At 36.8% G+C, this 22,097-nt stretch overlaps 1 protein-coding gene across 9 annotated transcripts in view; it reads left to right on the top strand.

Moving 5' to 3' along the window:
- RAPGEF2 (Rap guanine nucleotide exchange factor 2) overlaps positions 1-22,097 on the top strand; it is a 242,171-nt gene that overhangs the window by 97,633 nt on the left and 122,441 nt on the right. For 8 of the 9 annotated variants that reach the window (XM_077846523.1, XM_077846526.1, XM_077846528.1 and 5 more), the window contains exon 4: positions 3,231-3,314. In XM_077846523.1, coding sequence (XP_077702649.1) covers positions 3,231-3,314 — 84 coding nt within the window. Of the gene's footprint in view, positions 1-3,230; positions 3,315-20,756; positions 20,896-22,097 lie in introns of those variants that run through there. The other variant, XM_077846532.1, reaches the window with a different exon arrangement.

The raw sequence follows: 22,097 nt of genomic DNA on the forward strand, positions 1-22,097 counted from the left end.
GTCAGTTCCTTCTCAAGCAAATACAGCTTTTGTGAGTTGACATTTGAATTTTTTGGAAAAGGTAGAGGAAACAGCCCATCTATCAGGAAAACAAAATGAAAGTGGAAGAGGTTGAGATTATCAGTTTCTTATCTTTACCGTCTTAAATTTTTTCTGAAAGAGTCAACCCTAATTATAGGGTAATGAATGGGCATTCGGGGAGTCAGAATATTGCCTGTTACCGTACTTTATCCACTTTGGACATTAGTTATCATTCACTTCATGCATGCTTTAGAATCAGTGCCAGGAAGGCTGCATTTACAAACCTTGCACTTATTTCATCCATAGTAATATGCCTTCAAAGTGGACAGGTACGGGCGCCGAGGTGGCTCAGCGGTTGAGCGTCTGCCTTTGGATCAGAGGGTGATCCCGGGGTTCTGGGATCTAGTCCCACATCGGGCTCCTCGCAGGGAGCCTGCTTCTCCCTCTGCCTGTGTCTCTGCCTCTCTCTGTGTGTCTCTTATGAATAAATAAATACAATCTTTTTTAAAAAAAAGTGGACAGGTACAGAATAACTAGGAAGCCAGCAAATGTTTGCTCTAATCTCTATGTCACAGTTGATTTAGACCGTGGTATATGATAAAAAAAAAAACTCTAGAATAATTATTATTCGCATTTAATGAGTGTTGTTTATTTAATCCTTGCAGTTACTCGCTCTAGTAACTTGCCCAAGGCCACATAGTTAATAAACAGTGATCTACCTTAACTTCCCATTTTTCTAGATTTCAGTTCTCTTGACCAACCTTTTGGTGATAAGGGAACATTGTAAGAGCAGATTAAGTTTACATAATAATTCTTTTTTTATTTCAGTGTTTTATTACTTATTATTAAAAATTTTTGAAGCGGTGCTTGCATTTGGGAGAGCACACCTTCACTTAACATAAATTAGAATTTAATAATAATACTGTCACCTTATGCTAAGAAAGACACCCCTCCCCCCCAATGATTATAGATTGTAAAAGCTAATGATTAAAATCTGGAGGGAAAAGGATATGAATTATTTCTGTAGTACTGTACTTTGCATTCTCATTTGAGAAATCATTGAACTTTTATGGTTTCGTTGGAGCTAAACTCTATTTGACAATATCCTTCCTTTACTTTTCATGAAGCCTTGCTATCAGGGACTAAGTAGTTGTGATATTAAGACTGATCTTGGGGAAAATGATAGTCAACTGCTGATTTGTTTGGAAGCAAATAGCAAAATGTAATGATTACATGATAGTGGTTGGTGCTTTAAATAGCTATTCAGAACTGTAAATAGAATTTACTGTCCTGTAAAAACTTTTGGAATCTATTTCTACCTGCCCTCTCTCACATTGTGCTGTGAGACAAGTGTAGTATCCAGCTTCCATGTTGTACTCATAACAGCAATGTCCTGTACTTCCTTCCACCCCTTCCACTGCCTAGAATGTGAATGCAGTGGTGAGATTTGAAGCTGCTTCCTTAGAATATGCCATGGCCGTTGTGGGTTGGGAATGACAAAGCCACCGTCATATCAGCCTTGGGCCTTTGGTGCTAAGGCTGCCGTTCTGTGTGTGAGAGAGAAATGAACTTCCTCCTGGTTAAGCCATTACTATGTTTAGCTTTTTGTTTTGTTTTAACAGTATCTGAGCCTGTATCCTAACTAATAAATTTGGTGAACTTGACTGGATAAAATAGAATAACTTACACAATGGCAAAAAGTGCAAAGGATAAAGTAACAAACTAAGGAAGAAGCTACTCACAGCCCATCTTTTTAAAAAGGCTAATTTTTATAAAGTGTTTCTAGATTAGAATAAGTCCCACAACTTAAAAGAAAATTGGTTAAAAGTAGTAAACTAATTTCACAGAAAAAGATTAGACTCATGGAAATAAAAAAGGTGCTCTTGTAATAAGAAAAAGAAATGAAAAATGCACAAAGATCTCATTTTCATCAAGCAGATTGGCAATAACCTAAAAGATTGTTAAAAAAAAAAAGCCTCAATGGTAGTATTTCTCATGCCCCCCTGTGGCTTACCCCTTACCCACTCTGCTTCAGCCGCACCTAGGCCCTGGCTAGGTCATGTCAGCCTTTGCACTGACGCTGGGTCCTCCCCGCCCTTTGCCTGGAATGATGGTTCCTGACCCTTGGCTGTCAGCTCCTCCACCCAAATGTGCTCTCCTTGGTGAGACTGGTCTTACCCAGCCAGGTATGACTGTGACACCCTGTTTCGCATTTTCCTTGACCTATAGTAATTTTTTTCCGCAGAGCACTGATTTGGAACTTAACTAATTTGCTATTTTTCTTATCTGTATTATCCCACCAGAATATAAGCTCCATAAGGGAAAGAACTTTTTGTTGTTGATGGTGGTGTTCCTTAAAGTATGCTAAGCACCTAGAATAGCCCTCATCATAAAATTGTGAAACATTTGTTAAACAAATGTAGCCACTATATTATATATTAGTAAGGCTGTGTGATAGTATATAGGTAAGTTGCTGAGTTGAGCACCTGTGGAGGACAGTTCTCAACATTTATCAAAATTATGGTGCATGTGCCTTTTGACACAACAGTTGCACTTCTGGTTACTAGTTATAGTAAAAACTGTATGCATGAGGTTCCTGGTTGCAGTTTTTATTTATTTTTAAATAACTGCAAATGATTAAAAACAACAGAAATAACTGTCACCAGGGGTTGCTTAAGGCAAATATGTCACATCCACAAGAAAGCTATCCTCTCATAAGAAGATCTCTAAGAGCACAAAGGAAAGAACACTATAGAGTATGCGGTCTTTCCATAGAGAGAAAGAAAGACGGTGGAGGGAATAAGAATATATGTCCTGTTTTTTCTGTATATAAATTCTGAAAGAATATCCAACAAGTATGGCAGAAAAATGTGGGAGCTTGGTAGAGAGTTTCATTGTTTACCTCTTTATATTTTGTTTTACGAAAAGCAGGGGAACTATTTTAGTCAAAAAAATTCAAAGATAAAACTTGGGATGGTAAGTGCAGTAGGTGTAATATACTGATAAGTATCTTTAGCTTATTTGGAGGATAAAAGATAATTTAAAAAATGATTCCAGTAATCAAATAGTGGCATTTTTATGAATTTGTTTTATGCTATTTCATTGTACTTCGTGATTCTAAAAGAAACATGGGTACTATACTTTGTGCTATGTTTTGATTTTGTTGTTGTCACAGATTAATCATCTAATTTTATTATCTTTTTTTCTAGTCCTGATGATATTGGGACCTGCTGGTATATCCTTCTCTCTGGTTCCGTGTTCATTAAGGAATCCATGTTTCTTCCAAGAAGCAGGTATTGTATAGATATTCTGTAATGGATTATCTGTGAAGCTTAAAATCCTTTTGCTGAATCCTTTTGCACAATTCTTCTCTTCCTGTTTCCTCTTCTGACACAAAACAAGGTAGTACCTTGGGGTGTTGATCTTTAAGAAAGGACCATTTTATGTTTAAACACGATTCCAATCTCTTTAACCAAGGAAAAGAACACAAGATGTGTTGGTGACATGTCCATTTGTTATAGGAACATGTCAGGCTAGTGTAGGGCACATTTGTTCATCTGCATAAAATCTGCCTCTGTAACAGGCAGTCTCATAAACATTAAAGAGAAGCAAAGAAAGTTCATTGAGACCACATGGGACTAGAAATAGAAAGCCAGAGACTATCGTTGACTTTTCTGCTTTTTAGGACCATATGGTCTCTCATTCTTGCATTTGTCTCTGGACTGGCTTCCCGCTTTCTAAGGCTACTAATGTCTTTCTTCGTGTGATTTTGGCTGTGTGTGCTGACTGTTGATTTATGCCCTTATGTCCCTAATGGTTATGCCATTTGGCTGTAGTGCCCCTATCTTTTCTTTGGCTTCTTCAGGCTATAGTCTGATTGTCTGGGGTTGGGGCAGATGTGCACCTGGTTGCCATCAGCTATGACCATCTTTGGGTTAGAACTTACCTGTTACACATGTGCCGCCTCTGTTTAAGTTCCCTGACTGAGGGTGTCAGCTACTGAGTTTTACTAGTTATTTTTTACCCCATTTGTTTATTTTTCACAATTAAATATTTTTATTTTGACTGAAGTTTTTAAAATTTTAACTGATTAAAGGGCACCTGGGTGGCTTGGTTAAGCATCTGACTATTGATTTCAGCACAAGTTATGATCCCAGGGTTGAGATGGAGCTCCACATTGGGCTCTGCACTGAGTATGGAGCCTGCTTGGGGTTCTCTCCCCACCACCCCCACCACCCCACACCCATGCACACACATTCTAAAAACAACAAAACCCAAAACTGATTAGATATCTTTATTTAAACTTACTAAATAAATATTTGAATTGACAAAATTTATTAAAGCATAAATGACCACCCCCCCTTCTGTAACCTAACCTAAGTCTCTCATTAAAATATTAAAGTATATTCTTGATGAATAATTCTGAATGGGTCAGAGACATATTAAGAGTCTATTTTAAAGATATGAAGAAACTTTTATAAAATGTCAGAGTCGGTGAGACAGGGAGAAGTAATTTGTACAGACCTGGGTGTGGTAATAGAAGGCACTGGGATGGCCTTTGGAGGCCAGAATGGTAGGTAAAGAGTGCCAGAGGCACATTGCATCCATCTACTGAAAAACAATCTCTGGTGCAATTCCCATGCCTCTTTGCCCTTCTACTTGTCCAAGATCAGATTGGCAGGCATTATTCTCTTTGGAAAATGGCCCCATAAGGGAGAGAGGCTCTATTGCCTGTTTGTTCTTATAGTAGGAATAGTTATAGTAATGGTAATAGCATTGGTGGTGGCAGTAGTAATGATAGAAGTAGTAATCATTTTAGTAGTAATACAATAATGATGGAAAAATAGCTGAGGCTTCGATAGTGCTTTCTATTTACCAGGTCACCATTTTAAATGCTAAATATATACATATATATATATTTATGATATAATTTAATATTGCAACTATCTTTTGAGGTGAGTATAATTATCATCTGCATTTTATGATTGAGGAAACCGGCAGTATAAAATGGCAAGTGGTTTTATGTCCTAGAATTCTACCCAGGAAGCCTGGAATATGCCTGTAAACCAGCTCCTGTATTTCTGGGAATTCTGTTTCCCAGAGGAATGGAGAATTGAATAATACTCTTCTCCCTCAAACACAGGACCTACTTTTTTTTTCCCTTTTTGGAGACTCTTAACTTGGAAGAAGGTATAGGCAAACAACATTTAAACATTGGTATACTTTTAAAATTATATATAATTTTAATGTAAAAAATAATAATTACATAAATTAGCAAAGATAAACAGAAGGAAAAAATCACTTATAATCTAATATCCAAGATAATTATTCTGTAATATTCTAGTGTTTTACAAGTATGCATTCCACATATTTAAGAGAATACTTAATAAACAATTTAATATCCTGTTTATTTCAACTAAATAATATGTGTACATATATGTGTAGTCTTGTAATATTAAAAACTCTTTAAGGACAGCCCCAGTGGCTTAGTGGTTTAGCACCACCTTCAGCCCAGGACATGATCCTGGAGACCTGGGATCGAGTCCCACGTCGGGCTCCCTGCATGGAGCCTGCTTCTCCCTCTGCCTGTGTCTCTGCCTCTCTCTCTCTGTCTCTGTCTCTCTCTGTGTCTAATAAATAAATAAAACTTTAAAGAAAACCCTTTAAAAGGCTTATGCTGTATGCATTTTAATGCCTGTTTAATTGTTCAGTTATCTGAACAGTTTAGTTAATAAATGTAAGGGTACACATTTGATACTTTATATTAGAAATACTGCTTTAATGACTGATTTGAAATTTATGCATCTTAAAAGAGAACAAAGGTTAGTGACTTCATTATCATATTGGTGCAAGGTCTGTTGTGCAAACCAAATCTATAGACTGAACTCCTAGAACAGTGAAGGAGCCTATGATGGTCTTTTTTGACTACCAGCCATAATGAACTAGCCAAGCAAGCAGCAGCTTGTTCTAACTTCTGGAAAGGGAACCTAATGTTCAGATAACTGCTGTTCTAGAAGAAAGAGGACTTGCAGTTCAGACCTATTTTATGAACACATTGGACTCTATGTCTAATTATTTAAAAAGATGACATAAGTTACTCTTTCTCTGGCTGGGTATCAAGTGCTCGCAAGCCAGTACTTTAATGGGATGAAGGAAGGAATGGTGTTGCAGTCTGAATGACAAGCTAGTACTATTTATAAGCTATTTCTTCACGTTGCACCTGTGACATTTGCTCTAAGTTGTTTGTTTCCTTTGGTGATGTTGCCTTAGGAATAGTGCTGATACTGTTTTAATAAGGAATCTCTACTGGCACTATGCTACAGGTTGACATTAGTGATTCATATTTCTCTAGAATTCTTTCTCATTGAGGTTTGATTACAGAATAATATGGATGAGGTGTTAGTAACAGTCTGGTATTATAAAACAACTAGTTCACAGATGATTCTCCACATTTACCATATTTTTATCATGTTAGTCTGGAAATTGTTTATTGGTGTATATATAATAAGTAACCTGCTCATTCTCTTAAAAGTTTCAACTCATTTTAACAGCTATTTCACCCCAGTTAGTCTTGAATCAAAGTACTTTGAAAAACATTTTTATATTTTTAACTAATTCTCATGAAGTTGCTTTGACACCTGATATCATCAAGTGAGAAGGAAGGTATATATTGCAAAAAATCTGTCACTTGGCTTTCAGGTTTCATTCACTTTATTGAATTCCTCATTTAGGTCAGCATTTTATGATTTTAAAAAAGAAATTTTGTTTTCTTTTTAGATAGATAAAGGTTCTTTGGGCTGCTACCTTTACTGCGATTATTGAAACATGAATCGTTTTCGTGATAAGAGTTACATCATTAATGGAGTCTATTAATTCTTTTGAGACCATCAGTGACAGCTTACTCTTTCCCATTTCAAGCAACTTAAATGATATAAATTTTTTATGGATTTTATTGTAAATCTATTAGAAATGTCTCACCTTTTGAAACACTGGTATTTGTACAAGTGGCTGTAATGCCATTTATAATGTTGTTACATGTAATGTTGCCCTAAGGTACGCTAAACTCTGGAGTAAAATATGTAGTCTTGAAGCAATATATGATTTACAGTAATATTTTTCTTAAAGTCTTATTTAAAATAAATTCAGTCTCTTTGATCAGAAAGATGGTGAGCAAGGGTAATTTAGGAATGCAGCAAAGGTTATTCTCATTCTCATTTAGGAGAATGTCAGAGGGGACACTTATCATGGATGAATATAGAAACAGTATAAATTGGGTGTGTTTTCCAATCAGATAAGCAAAGCAGTGGTAGTCACTAAGTTGTGCAGGTGGTATCTATGGTAATCGTAGGTTGATCTATTAAGACGGTGACAGGCATCATTTCAAAGGCATAGTTTGCAGCAACAGTGAAGCTGGAAAGCAATAGATGAAAATTGTCTTAAATAAAGTTGCAGGTTTAGAAGTGGTTTTTAAAGTATACTTTTGATTATTCTACAAAATGGGCCAGAAGATATCAATATTGTTCATTGTCACAATGTGCTCTAAATCAGAGTATTTATGGAACTTTAATAAAGATTGTTATATACTTTAAATTTTCTCACTTTTAAAATTGTCCCACCCTATGAAACCTATTTTGTAGTAATGTCACAGTTTATTTATTTATTTATTTTTTATTTTATGATAGTCAGAGAGAGAGAGAGAGTGAGAGAGAGAGGCAGAGACATAGGCAGAGGGAGAAGCAGGCTCCATGCACCGGGAGCCCGATGTGGGACTCGATCCCGGGTCTCCAGGATCGCACCCTGGGCCAAAGGCAGGCGCCAAACCGCTGTGCCACCCAGGGATCCCACGTCACAGTTTAATAACTTGTGTTAATATATTGTGTTTTGGCTGCTGGCTTCTTTGAAAGGCTGAGAATTTTAATGTAGATATTAAAGATAGGCTTAGACTGTGCTTCTAAACTTACTGTTTGGATTGTTAGAAAAGAAGACAGTTTACCTACATTAACTCACAGCATTGGAATCTTTTTCTAGTAATCTATCATTTTACATTTGTTTGTAAAAAACAGAATGTTAGATATATAAACATTATAAACTGTCCTTTCGGTTTACGTTGATCACAATCATAGAAAAAAAATCACTTTATTAAAATGTTGAACATGGTTTTCTCAATAGAATCAATTTTATTCTAGAAGCCTCCAAGGAAGGACCTTTTAATAGAAATGATCATGCACACGATATTTAAGAATAAACAATGTTTTTATTGCTCTGATAGTTAAAAACTCTCTATATTTTTATATACAGAGCAATCAATAAGCAAATCTCTTAACTTCATATCAGTGTGGTAGAGGCTGTAAGTTTGAAGAAGAGATAAACCCAAGGTCTAGAAATGTTCAAGATGCCAAGAAATGGGTTATAATCAAAGCTGAGAGCCTGAGGAATTGGGGACAAAGACCTATCTATAAAGAGGGGGGAGGCTTTCAATGCATGGAAGTTAGGGTGCAGCTACCAGGTTGTCAGGCAGCAGACCTAGTGGGACAAGTGATCTGTACACTCGAAGTGCAGTAAGGGGTTATGTCTATAGTGGGCAAGCCTTGTCCATAGAAACTGCTGAACATGGAAATGCCATAAAAATTTAGGATTGGTCAAAGACCCTTTTCATGTTTTTGGTTTATTCTGTCTCATTCTAAAATAGATTTGATAGAGTTTAAATTTTGAGGCATAATTCTGTGTCATTTCAAATAGTGGTTGAAACTGGCATTACGTCTTGTTATGGTCTCTATATTAAGTTCTGGAGTATACAAAGGAAGCAAAATAGTCTACTCCCTGCTGTCATGTAATTTGATATCTATTTGGGGGGGGGTTGAAGCTGTTTTATATGAAACATAAAGAAATTGCCTAGGTGTCATTAGATAATACAGTGTAAACTGATAGAGCAAAGACCACACGGAATGCAAAATCCCTTCCAAGATTAGTGGTGTTTTATTGTCTGTGGTAATCAGGAGTAGCTCTTAAGGAAGTGAATTTTGAATTAGGTTTATGATTTAGATTGTTGAACAGTGGTTGCAAAGGAAATCTGGACATAGTACAGAACATGAGTGATGGCACAGAAATACAATTGAAAGAAGGCAGTTCATACATAAGCAAAAGCCAGGGTGGAGGGAGGCACAAGAATAGGATCATTCAGCTAGAACAGACATGCACTTTAGGGGGTGAACTAGTTGCAAAAGCATTTGGTAATGGTGTCATTAATGAGAGGTCTAGTTTACAAAGCTGCACAAGCTGGTTGGAAAGGCTAGGATTGCTGGGAAGTTAGGTATCACATAACACTGACGGGGGGTTGGGAGAAGTGCTCACATCATTTATTTGTGTCATATTGGCTGTGTCCATTTACAAGTACTGCTTCTCTTTCATTGATACCAAATATATCCACAATTTAAAAATTAAAATTATGATACGGTACTCTCAATAATCACATTTTAAATTAGAGCTGGCAGCTATAATGAGGATAAGTGGGGAAACAAGACATTTAACTAATCAGTTCTGAGAGGCTAAAATACTATTCTCATTATGATTCACATGACAAACAATGAGCTACTTGAGTTTAAAAATCCAGGCCTACTTTCTGCTTTCCAGTGCTGCATCATAAGTTAATTGATTTCTCTGAAAATTGCTAGCTTTTTCAGAAATGGAAGAGGGTCAAACAATGGAAGAATGGTTCTGTATTTATGTGGTAGGGACTGAAAACACAACTAAATATTCCACATTTCATGTGAAGAGCTGTATAGGATTAGAAAATCATATTCTGGAAAGTACAAGTGTGTTATAAGTCATATGATGCCTTATCGGAGATGGGAATATGGCTTTTAAAAAAACAACTCACTAGTAAATCATATTATAGAAGGATAAGTTTATTGGACATTAAATATATCCACATGGTATGAAGGGAAGGTGAGGATCAGAGTTCTGGAGATTATACAGTATGGATAAGAGTTACCTTCAATTATTGGCCAAATCACATGGTTGCATAGATTGAGCATGGAAGAGAAATTGTGGTTACTAAAGAAGGCATGAGGGGGAAAAAAGAAAAGAAAAGGAAAACCTAAGTCATTTTACAATTGCCCTCACTGGGTTTTTAAAGTAATGTATTGGTCTTATATACCTTCCTTCCTACCATGGGAAGATACCAATAACTTATAACAGGATTAAATGACATGATACATAAGTTTTTCAGAAGTTTTCTTTATAGCCAGCATTCCTAAAAGTTGTTTATTTCTTTAAAAGAAAAAATTGTCCCTCCCTTCTTCCAAGAGAAACCATAAGATTGATTTAATTCATATTTGGAATAATCTAAAGTGAGTGGATGATAGAAGAATTAGTAAGAGCTAATAAATAAGGTCTAAGAGCCACTGAACTCAGGCATTGTCTCATACAGCCCATTACTACATTATTTTGCAGAAGCATATGATTGGGGCCAGTTAATGAAAATAGTTGGTTGGACATGGAATCATAGAAACATACTTTTTTTTTTTTTTTTTTTTTTTTTTTTTTAGAGACAGAGAGCTTGTGAGGGCGGGGTAGGCAGAAAGAGGAGGAGAAAGAGAGGAGCCCAGGGTAAAGCTCAAAATCTCATGACCCTGAGATCATGACCTGAGCTGAAATCAAGAGTCAGATTCCCAACCAACTGAGCCACCCAGGTGCCCCAGAAACATACTGCTATTTTAACTTTAAAGTGGTCACATTGATCTGTAAATGTAAACACACACACATAAACTTTCATGTATAACTGGATTAAAATATACACATATATGCATGAATGTGGGTGTGTGTATCAAGTCTTATTGGACTTGACTATTTTGTGTCAGTCTTCTACAGTTATTTTGCCTATGCCTAATCCAGTGGCAGTTTATTAAAGAAAAAAAAAAAAGACATACCTTGGGGTGCCTGAGCGGTGCAATCGGTAAGTATCTGACTCTTAGTTTTGGCTCAGGTCATGATCTTGGGGTCATGAGATCAAGCCCCACATCAGGCTCTGTGCTCAGTGCGGAGTCTGCTTGAGATTCTTGCTCCCCCTGCCCCCCCTACCCCCTATTTGTGTGTGTTCTCTCTCTAAAATGAATAAATAAATCTTAAAAAAAAAAAGCAAAACAAAATTGACATATTTTATTGAGATTGCATAAACATTCTACTTCATAGATTATTTAAGTTAGTTACCAAGAATAAATGATAAATGTATTTTTCATTTACAATCTTAGTCTGTTAATACCTAATCACTACAAGAGATGGTGTCCTAACAACTTCATATCTAGGAACTTGTTTACCAAAGGGTTATCAGAAGCGATGAGCATAATGACTAGACTGATTTCTAGCACCAACTGTACTTTAGGCAATTAGTTACGTCCTTTTAAAGGAGTCTTCAGCTTAATGCTTAATTAGCATTCATGAGTCCTTCTATCGACCTCTGTCCTAAATTGCTCATCTTCAGTCATATATGCATATCCTCCTATCTTATTCATTCTACAAATATTATTGAGTTGCCTCTGTGTGCCTGCCTAGAATATAGTGTTGAAACACAGGTCCTGCATCTATGTCACCAAAACCAAGAGATAAAAGGTGTTTGAGAAGGTGCTGCAAGGAGATTCAGTGAGGTAAAAATAGAGATGTGGTTTAGCAGATGGGAGATCATAGGTGACCTGAGCGAGTCAGTCTCAGTGAAGTGGTGGAGCTAGTTTCGGGGGGGACACTGGGAAAATAAGAACTGGTAGAAGATAAATTTTTTGGGAAGAGGAGCCCAGAAATGGAATGGTGGCTGGGAGTTGTTTGTGAAGTAAAGAGAGGTTTGTTTCTGTAAAATTAGAAGATGCTAGTATGTGTTTGTATGTTGATAGAGATGATCCAGTAGAGAGGGGTAAGTGAATGATACCAGAAAGAGGAGAGGGAATTGCAGAAGTGGATGAGACCCACAAGAGGAGAGGTGTTGGCTTTGGAAAGAGTGAAAGAGCTTCACCTTCTTTCAGGCTTATGATAAAGGCTGTATAGGTCATTGGGTAGATTTGGGAGTTCAGTAGTGGGTATTTAGGAATTTTTTTATTTTTTTATTTTATTTATTTTTTATTTATTTATTTTTTTATTTAGGAGTTTTGACAAAAAGAGAGAGAAGTTTTGAAGCAGAGAGTGTTGGGTGCCCGTTTAATATTAGTGGTCATAGGTGTGTGTGTGTGTGTGTTTGTGTGTGTGTGTGTGTTTCCTAGCAACTTTTGGCTCTTTAGAGGAAGGCGTGGAGAAAGTGGGTAATTGGGTATTGCTGGGGTTTGTGCTTTGTCAGTGCATGTCGTAAAGGGAGAGATGGGAGCAGGAGTTAGAGTGTATTTGGAACACCCATTCCTTATGTGGATTCTCTCCAGATCCCTTGAACTCTAGATACCATGTATGTAAAGCAACACACACAAGTCTGCTTGACTTCTTGCTTTTTCTCTAATAATGGCTTTAATAGCTTGTCACCAACTACAGACATTTCTGTCTCAGTTTTGACCTCTCTTTTCTCCCCTGACAGTTGTTTTTCTTTTTTTAAGCAAATAACACTTCAGAGTTAGAAATGACAGTATCTCTCAAATCAGCTGCCTCTGTCACCACTGCCAGTGCCTTTGTTCAAGTGTCACCTGCTCCATTAAAGTAGCTCCCTGTATGCCTGCAGTACTTCTTCCGTGGTGTCACCCTATCATTGTTCGAAGCACGGAATTTTTCTTTTTGATCTTTCGCATCATGAGCTTAAACAACTATCAACTGCCAAACAGATAAAATCTAGACTTCTTAGTGATATGTTTAGGGCAGCTCAAAATGTCTCCAACCTACATTTTCCCCTGTACCTTCTCCAGCCACCCAAGTGGTTCATTGTGGTCTGACGTACCTTTGTCAGGGTGTCCTCACCATCTGGGATGTCCACCTCGTTGTTGCTACCTACCTTCACCTCCCACTCCTCATTTGCTGGTGAAAACAGCATGTTTTCTTCTCTAGGAATCCTACCCTTGTATTCTTGTAGGATTAATCATTCCTATCCATACTAAACTGTAAGATTTTTTGGAGGGCATGGGCTGTGGTATTCATCTTTGCTTCCCCTGTGCCTAGCACATAACAGCACTTTCATAAATACTTGTTGAATCATATTGGTTCAGGATTATATTTTTAACTTGCCCTTTGAAAAGGAGTTTAAAAATATTATGCTGATATCTTCCCTTTTAGAAAAAACTTTTTGGGACGCCTGGGTGGTTCAGCAGTTGAGCGTCTGCCTTTGGCTCAGGGCATGATCCCGGTCCTGGGATCGAGTCCCACATCGGGCTCCCTGTGAGGAGTCTGCTTCTCCCTCTGTCTATGTCTCTGCCTCTCTGTGTCTCTCACGAATAAATAAATAAAATCTTAAAAAAATAATTTTTCAATAACCTATGATGTATTGAAAGTCTGATGAGTATAGAGATGAAAAGTTTGGAGAAAAGAATAAGGCTGCAACGCAACGGAAGGAGGGAGTTTGGGGCACTCATGAGAATTTGTTTCTGGCCAGTTTGTGCAGGACTGCAGAAGAAGAGGGAGAAAGGCAAACGGTTTCTTGTTGAATATTGTTTTGCTTACTGCATTAGTTATGGTTAGTTTTGGTTGTATAAAACAATTGCATAAACACAGCAGGAACTACTTTTTTTGGTCACACAAACGGACCCTCAAGGTGGATGGCCCGTGATGGATCGGTGGCTCCACAGTGTGCAAAGGTTACAGACTTTCATCCTTCTGCTCTACTTGTGCTTACACATGGCTTCCACTTTTGGCATCAGTGCGTCCCTCCCAATGGCTGCTGAACTCTAGTGGTCACCTCTGCAGTGGCAGCTAGAAGCAGGAGGAAAGGCCGAAGAACAACAAAGTTAACTTCCATCCCAATCAGATCCCGTGAAACAACGTTTCTTTTTATATCACATCCTGCAGAGGTACATACATGGCCACTTCAGGTTGCCCAGGGGTCTGAGGCAAGCAGTCTTCTATTCTGCAATGCAATGCCCCCACTAAAAATAATAGTATAAAAATCTCCTTCTGAGGAGAAGGAGGAGAGTGGACATGGGAATGGGCCAACAGCAGTCTCTGATACATTTGCTCTGTAGTTCCCCCTCATGTTCTTTTTGTTGATTATTTTTCATTGCTAGATCATTCTTCCCCTCAGTCCTAGGATCCTCCTCCTCTTTAGCTTATTCACATTGCTTCAGGTCTTACATCATCTATAATTTCTACTTGTCGTGTCTAAAGTTGACTTGAGTCCAGGTATTCCCATGACACACAGATAAAAGGTAAAGATATATATATTAAAGATTTTAAGGAAATGTTGGGACAGGGTTCCAAGAAGGCAAATAAAGTTAAGAAACAAATGTGAGCTCGGTTTGACTACAGCTGGTAATATTGAGGGGGGGAGAGTTTAGTTGCACTTGATATAAATATATCCTGTGTTAAATTTGAATTAAGGTGGATGTCTAAGTGAAAGTAGAGTGAGACATGTAAAAAAGATACATTGGAACATATTAAAATATTCCCCTTTAGATATTAGTTGTGCTTTCTGCTTCAGGATGAAGCATCTTCACTCTGGAAAGCTAGTGTGATTTTTTTTTTTTTGAGCATTTTTTTAGATGAAACTTACCTCTTTTAAATAATATTCTGATGGGATATCTGATGCACAGAGCACAAGTGCTCTCTAGAGAGGGAGTTCAATTGCTGGGTCAGGTTGGGAATTTGGTTGCTATAACTACAACTTCACAGATATAAGCACAGACTTTCATAGTCCTTGGAAAATTGGCATTGGTAGTGTCTTAACAAAGTAAGTAGCCTTACAGAGAAGGACTCTGATGTTTTTGTTTGTAGTATAATTGATATGGTAGCCCAGGTCATCTGATGCTTGAAATCTTTAAGTCAGGGAACTTGTCATTTGTGATGCTTGGTGTAAACGAGTGTGTGCGAGTTTACCCTAGATGTCCTTCTTTATAGTGATGTTTGGATTTCTCTTGCAAAAGTTAATATTGTATTTCATAAAGGTTGTAAAGCCTGATGTGTGTGTGTGTGTGTGTGTCAATGGAATATAATATTTTTCTCTTTAAAAAGCTGGATTTGCTTATCTCCTGCAAAGTGTCATGGAACTCACAACCTCTATTTGTGCCATATTTGGTTGGGGGGGTGGGTTGGTTTGAAGGGATGAGTAAATTACCATTTCACCTATATGAATTCAAAGTATCTTAAATTTTGTATCAACTAAATTCGTTTTTATTTTTATTTATTTTTTTCTAAATTTGTTTTTAAAGAAGCATGTGTTCAGTATTGGGGCAACTACAGAAAATAAGAGAATGTTATAACTAAGAGAAAGATTGAGATATGAAACAAATTATACTTGATGAAATTGGAATATCTTTACTAAAATAAAGGTTTCCAATTAATCATAGCTCAGGGACCCTCTTTTATTTTACTAAGAGTTAAATTGCATATGTATATATATATATCTATAAATACAACAAAATTACATATTTGAATGTTAAAGAAAATGACTTTATATTATGTACCCCACTTGATTTTTTTCAGTGTACTGAAAATTGTTTAAAAGTACTTGAAGAAGAATTAAGAAATAGTTGAAATTAAGTAATAGCTTAGATGTATTACCATCTTTCTATTAGAATTTAAATGAATGTTATATGAGTTTAAAAATTACCTTTTATATTTATTACTGATGAGAATATTGAACTGTAAGTTCAAAATATTAAAAACAATTTTATTTCCTTAGGTGTTTCTTACTTTGCCACACATCTATGGTTTATAAAAGTTATGTGTTTTTTGCAGTGAAATATGAAATATAATTTCTGGTATTGCATGTTCATGTATTATAGATCTATGTAAACATAAGTAACTATTTTCTTAGTTATCTAAAATTTTCTTAGTTTATCTAAAATTTGAGTCCTACATTTCAAGAGTATTTTTACTTTGCCTTTATTAATGATTTACTCTGTGAGTTTATGGCAGTTTATGACTATAAACTGCTTAGTTTATCAGCTTTATTAAGATAATGTTTATTTCTTAATTTAAACATTTTCAGATAATTTAAAATATTGAGACAATGGTCAGAATCTGTCACTTTCCTATGTTTTATTTTTATTATTATTTTTGCTTTATTAGGATTATTTTAGAAAATCATCATTAAGTATACTTTCATTTTACAAATAGGAAAACATCATTCTAAATAATATATAATATATAATATATCTTTACCGATGTGTGTATGTATGTATGTATGTATGTATCTCAGAGGTCTGCTGCTGCCAAGATGGTTTATACAGTCTAAATAATTATTTAATCATTATTCAGAATCTTGGGACCATTTCAGTTTACTACTTTGTCACCTGGTCTTGACTTTTAACTTACATAATTTTGGAAATGCAGAATGAAGAGTTATCTGTGAATAGGGGCTTCTAGGTTTTATACTCCTTATCCCATTTAATTTTTTTTATTGAAGTATGATTGACATATATAAAGTGAACTTAAAAAAAAAAAGACTTATTTATTTGAGAGAGAGAGACAGAAAGACGGAGAATGGGCCCGAGAGCACGAGGGTGGGGACAGAGGCTTAGGGAGAAAGAATCTCAGCAGGTTCCCTGCTGAGCACAGAGCCCAGAGATCATGACCTGAGTGGGACAGTTAACCGGCTGAGCCACCCATGTGCCCTCTTAAGTGAACTTTTAAAAACCTTTGTATATAGTCAGTTTTGTGTATGGAAACATCATTGTGGCTAAAGCAGGGATTTCCCCCCCCGATTATCTATGTCAGAGTATAAAGTTAACAGTTTTTCAAATATAGTAGAGAAGAACTATGGTAATTACTCCAGCCCAAGAAGTGTGAGTTTAATTTTTCTAAGAATGTGCTTATGGGACAAGTAGAAAAGACACTGGATTAGAGTCCTTGTGTTTGGCAACAAAGATGATAACAGATAACATGGGACAAGATTATGAAAGGTAATTGAGCAAGGCAGAGGTTTCTAAGCCAGGCTAGTTAGTAGGTTCACCTGGCTTAGGATGGGTAAAATACTGAGGCCCAGACCCTCGAGATCTTCATTCACTATAATTTAGACTGGACCAGACAGTCTCCTTTTCAAAGTTCAGAAGCAAGTGGTTAGTCAGATTTGAACTGGAAAGGCTGGGCTAACGACTATGAAACTGATGTGTAACCACTGAAGTGAAAGGATTGCTAGACTGAGAAGATCGTGGAAGATTTGGCAAAGCTGAGACAAGACAGGAGCCCTATCTCTGCGGCCTTGGTGTGCCAAAGCTAAGGACCTGAATGTTATTTTCAGGAAAATAGAAGTTGATGGGTCATATGTCAGTGTAATTTAGAAGGATCAACTGATGGATTTTAGAGATGGAGCTTACAGGCAAGGGAAAAGGTGGAGTAAAAGATAGTTCCAGTGCCTTGAACTTGGCATGCCTGGTAGTATGATGCCTTTGCCAGCTATAACCAAATCTGGAAGGAATGAAATGAGTGGATATCAGAGTTGAAAGGAATGTAATTGGTATTAGGCATGTTCTGGTACATGGTTTTGACAGATAGGGGGAGCTACAGGCGACAAGAAGAGAACCTGGGCATTGAGTCACCTGAAACACTTTGGAGATAGGGTAGCGGAGGGTGGAAAGGTAGGTAAATAGGAAGAATACAGAAGCAAAAATGAGATGCTTATAAGGTCAGAAGGCTATAGGGAAGGACTTTAACAACTAAAATTTCGCTACCTGTTTCAGTGCAGATTTATCTCATGCCCTGTTGAAGCAAACAAACCATGTGATATGTTGCAATTCTCATATAAAGTGGATGCCAGATTTCATAAATTCTATTGAATTTTTCATTTTCTTTTTCTTTTCTTTTCTTTTTTTTTTTTTTTTTTTTTTTTTTAGAGAGAGTACAGGGACAGGGGTAGGGGCAAAGGGAGAAAGACCATCTTGAGCAGGCTCCAGCCGAGCACGGAGGGCTTGATCTCATGACCTGAGATCATGGCCTGAGCTGAAATCAAGAGTTGGATGCTTAAGCGACTGAGCACCCAGGCATTTGTATTCCATTGAATTTTATAAGTGAGGTAGTAGTAACCTTTTGCAAAACGTAATTTGAAAATGATGGTTTGGGTTCTTTCCAATTTTTTGTTTCTGTCAACATTGATGAACATCTGTTTGTGTGGACATATTTTTTATTACTTTTTGAATAACTAGGAGTGAAATTGCTGATTATAAGGTAAATGTATGTTTAACTGTATAAAGAACTGCCTCTTTGTTGTCTGCAATGGCTGTAACATTTTGCATTCTCCACATGTTATGAGAAATCTGGTTGTTCTACATCTTTCCCAACCCTTGGTATTATCAGTGTTTATAATTTTAGCCACTCTAGTGGATATGTGGGGGTAATCTCACTGTGGCTTTATTATGCATTTCTCTGAAGCCCAGTGTTGTTGAGAATATTTTCATGTGCTGATTGGTTATATATTTCTTGTGGTGAAATGTTAGTTCACCCATTTAAAACAATCGTTTTTTTAAAAAATTGGATTTTGCCCACTAAAATGGTCTATTTCTAGAATTCTGTTCTATTGATCTACATGTCAGCTGTTTTTTTTTTTTTTTTTTTAAGATTTATTTTATTTTTTTAAAGAGAGAGAAAAAGTAAGCATGGGAAGAGAGGGGCAAAGGGAGGGGAGATAGGGAATCTCAGACTACCTGCTGAGGGCAGAGCCTGAAGTGGGGCTCCATCTCACGACACTGAAATAATGACCTGAGTCCACATCAAGAGTTGGATGCCCAAGTGACGGGGCCACCCTGATCGAGTGCCCTGATCTACATGTCAGTTCTTATACCAATACCACATGGTCTTGAATTGTGTAGCTTTTGAAATCACGTAGTGTAAATGCCCACCTTTGTTCTTTATCAAAGTCGTTTTAGCTCTTTTATGTCTTCGCCTTTTCATATAAATTTTAAAATCAGGTTGTTTATTAAGATTTGATTGGATTTGCACTGAATCTATAGATCAATTTGGAAAGATTTACTCTCAACAATATTGGGCCATCCACAGCATGAACATGATATATTTCATAATTTATTTAAATCTTCTGTTATTTCCCTTTGTAGGGTTAAGTACCCTTTTGTAATTTTGAGTGTATAGGTCATACACATCCTCCGTTAAATATATTCCTAAGTGTTTTATTTTTGATGATAAGCAGTAGGTTTTTACAACTTTATCAGAGATCGGAAACAGATTAATCAATATTGCCAGGATTGTCTACTTATTGGTAAAACTAGAACAAGTACTTATAAAACAAGGTAAAACAAGTATGGCTTATGAGAGATGTCCATTTTATTCAGATGAACTAAATTAGTTGACATTTTATTACTTGGTATCTTTGTAAGAAATTACATATGTATGAGTTTATGCTTTGCTTTTCTTGTAGATTTTTTTTTTTTTTTTTTAACTTCCAGGAATTTTATGAATGTGACATTATTCAAGTGACCTATGTTTTTAGGTCCTGTCTTAACAAGGACATATGTACTATTTCAACTTCATTTATGGTATATGCTGAATTTGAGGGAGCTTAGTGGCTAGATTTTGGTGTCATTCATGTAAGCCTTTAAAGAATATCAGATGCCTTGTTGCCCTTATTTGAGATCTTGTTTGATTTTTGAGAACAGTTCCATTTCTTCCTGGGGAAGGGCCAAATCTGAATCATTCCTATGAATTCATCTACCATTTTTCTCATGAACAAGTTATGTAGATCTGTTTTGTTATTTCTTAATGTAATTGTTTATTTTACGTCTTTAATGAATTTTACGAAAATTAGATCATTTTTAGATAAGATGTTAGAGCTAAGCTTCCTGGTCTCTTTACCTCCTTCATGATGAACTTTGCGTGATGAAATAGTGAACATTTAACAAAGGCATTTTGGATAAGGCGTGTGTCTATATGCTGAAGGGGAAAGCTGTTATGGACCATAACTCTTATACAAACTGATCAGCTGCCATCTGTGTACAAAGCACTGTGATCAGCAGAGACCTGTTTGTGCCACTGAGTAGACTGATGGCAGCAGATCAATTTAGCTGAGCTGTTCTGTAGCAGTTCGGTCACGAGGACATAGACACTACCAAACTGTAGTCATCATCACACCACTGTCCTTTGCTGGTTTAGATTGTGGCAAGAGAGAAAAAACTGCTTGCTCTCTTCACCCCAATACAGCTTGAGGTAAGATCCACCTTTTTTCTCTTGAAGGGATAAGCAAGACCAAAAGCAACCTCTTTCAACTTTTCCCACATTATTTGGATTTAAATTTACGCTAGTTTTTCTCATGACAACCCCTCAGGCCAGGTATACAATTCAGCATCCCTTTGGTGGAGAAGCAATGTGTGTAGTACAGCTTAGATAAATTCTAATAACAAAATTGCATTGCTGAGCACATCTAAGTATTTGACCTTGAAGACTCCTAGGAGAGCAGACATTGCAGATTTCCCTACTTGCCCTTGACTTACAAGAGAGTAGATAATGAATTAATAGAAATTGATAAAGAGCGTCTGTCAGGCAGCCGCTGAGGTCATGAGGCTGGTATGCGGAAACAGTGCCCATACTACATGCGTAACACATAACTGCAGCCAGGAGGGGTGGGTGGGTCATCGAAGCAGGAAATTAGCCTTCAGAAGGAATGTTGGCTTTCTGCACGAGCTACAGCCGCATGGACTCACTGAGAGAAAACACACAGGGACATGGGGAGTGCTCACTGCTGCAGAGAAAAGAGCTCCTATAGAAGGTGGCAGCGGTATTGCTGTTACTGGTGCTTCAAAGATATTGAAGACAGTGCAGGTTAGATTTTTTATTTTTAAATGAATCGACATGTTAATAGTATCAATAGCAAATGTTTAGTACTTCTCCTGTAGCTAAACAGACAACAGGCTGCTGAGGAATGAACAGGGAGGAGAAGACACAGCTTATGAGGCCTTTGCTTGTGATATTTTTCTTGTTGCTCTATTTTAAGCGAAGGTTAAATGTTGGGGTTTGCTGTGGAGCAGTCCACCTCCACTAATTTGTGTCTCTAAAGAAATTTAGAGACTCCTAAGTGCATATTTAGTTTTCCCAAATACTTACTTCTGAAATATGAGCTTGTTAAAGGCCATGCTTTAGAAACACTTTGTAATTTTGCACACACATGTAACTTGTATGTATACTTGGTGTGTGTATGTTTCTGTTTTGAATAATTGTTACCTTTCCCCCCCTTTTTGGTTAAACTGAGTGAGGACAAAATAGAAAGATTAAATGCATTTTTATGGTTAGTTTTTCAGACCATGTTCCTTTTATATGTATATTAAAATTTACTCCTGAATATTCTACTGATTGAGAATGGGTTGATGACCTCAGCAGTTACTTGTTAGATTTCCCCCCTTATAGTTAATTGTTATTCTTCTATTTGAAGACAGTGTCATGTGAATATTTTTTTGTGAGCCCTGAGTAATTGATTGATTTTGGTTTAGGAGCATCATGTTCAGCCATTTATTTAAATTCCTACAGAGAAATGTGAAGCTTAGTAACTACTTACCATTATCTAGAAATAGATATAAAAATTGGTATCTTGGAGTATTATATTTTAGATCATTTTGTAAATTGGGATTGCCCATGGTATAATCTCAGTTTGATTGCTGTGTCTTCTTCCCTTGCTGGGTATAGCCTGACATGAATAAGTTTACATTCCAATACTGAGGAATTGCATTCCACTGGGCAGTTCTGACGTACAACAAGAATGTGGAGGCCCATACAAAGGGCAAGTTTAGGGACAGTGATAGAAGAAGCTTCTGTATTCAGCAACTGCCTTTCGTGGAAACTCACGCTGGTGGAAAGTGCTCTTGACTCCACTTGGGTCGGGAAAATGTGGTCACAGAAAGTTAAGACAGGACGGCCTTACCAGAGTAAGATCCCCCAGTACCCCGTCCGGTGTATTTATGAAAACTAGGTAAGACTTTATATTTTCAAACATTTGTGCTTTCTGGTTGTAGGTCTTGAACTTGAAAGAA

Source organism: Canis aureus, chromosome 13 (assembly GCF_053574225.1).
Source record: "Canis aureus isolate CA01 chromosome 13, VMU_Caureus_v.1.0, whole genome shotgun sequence".
Classification (NCBI taxonomy): domain Eukaryota; kingdom Metazoa; phylum Chordata; class Mammalia; order Carnivora; family Canidae; genus Canis; species Canis aureus.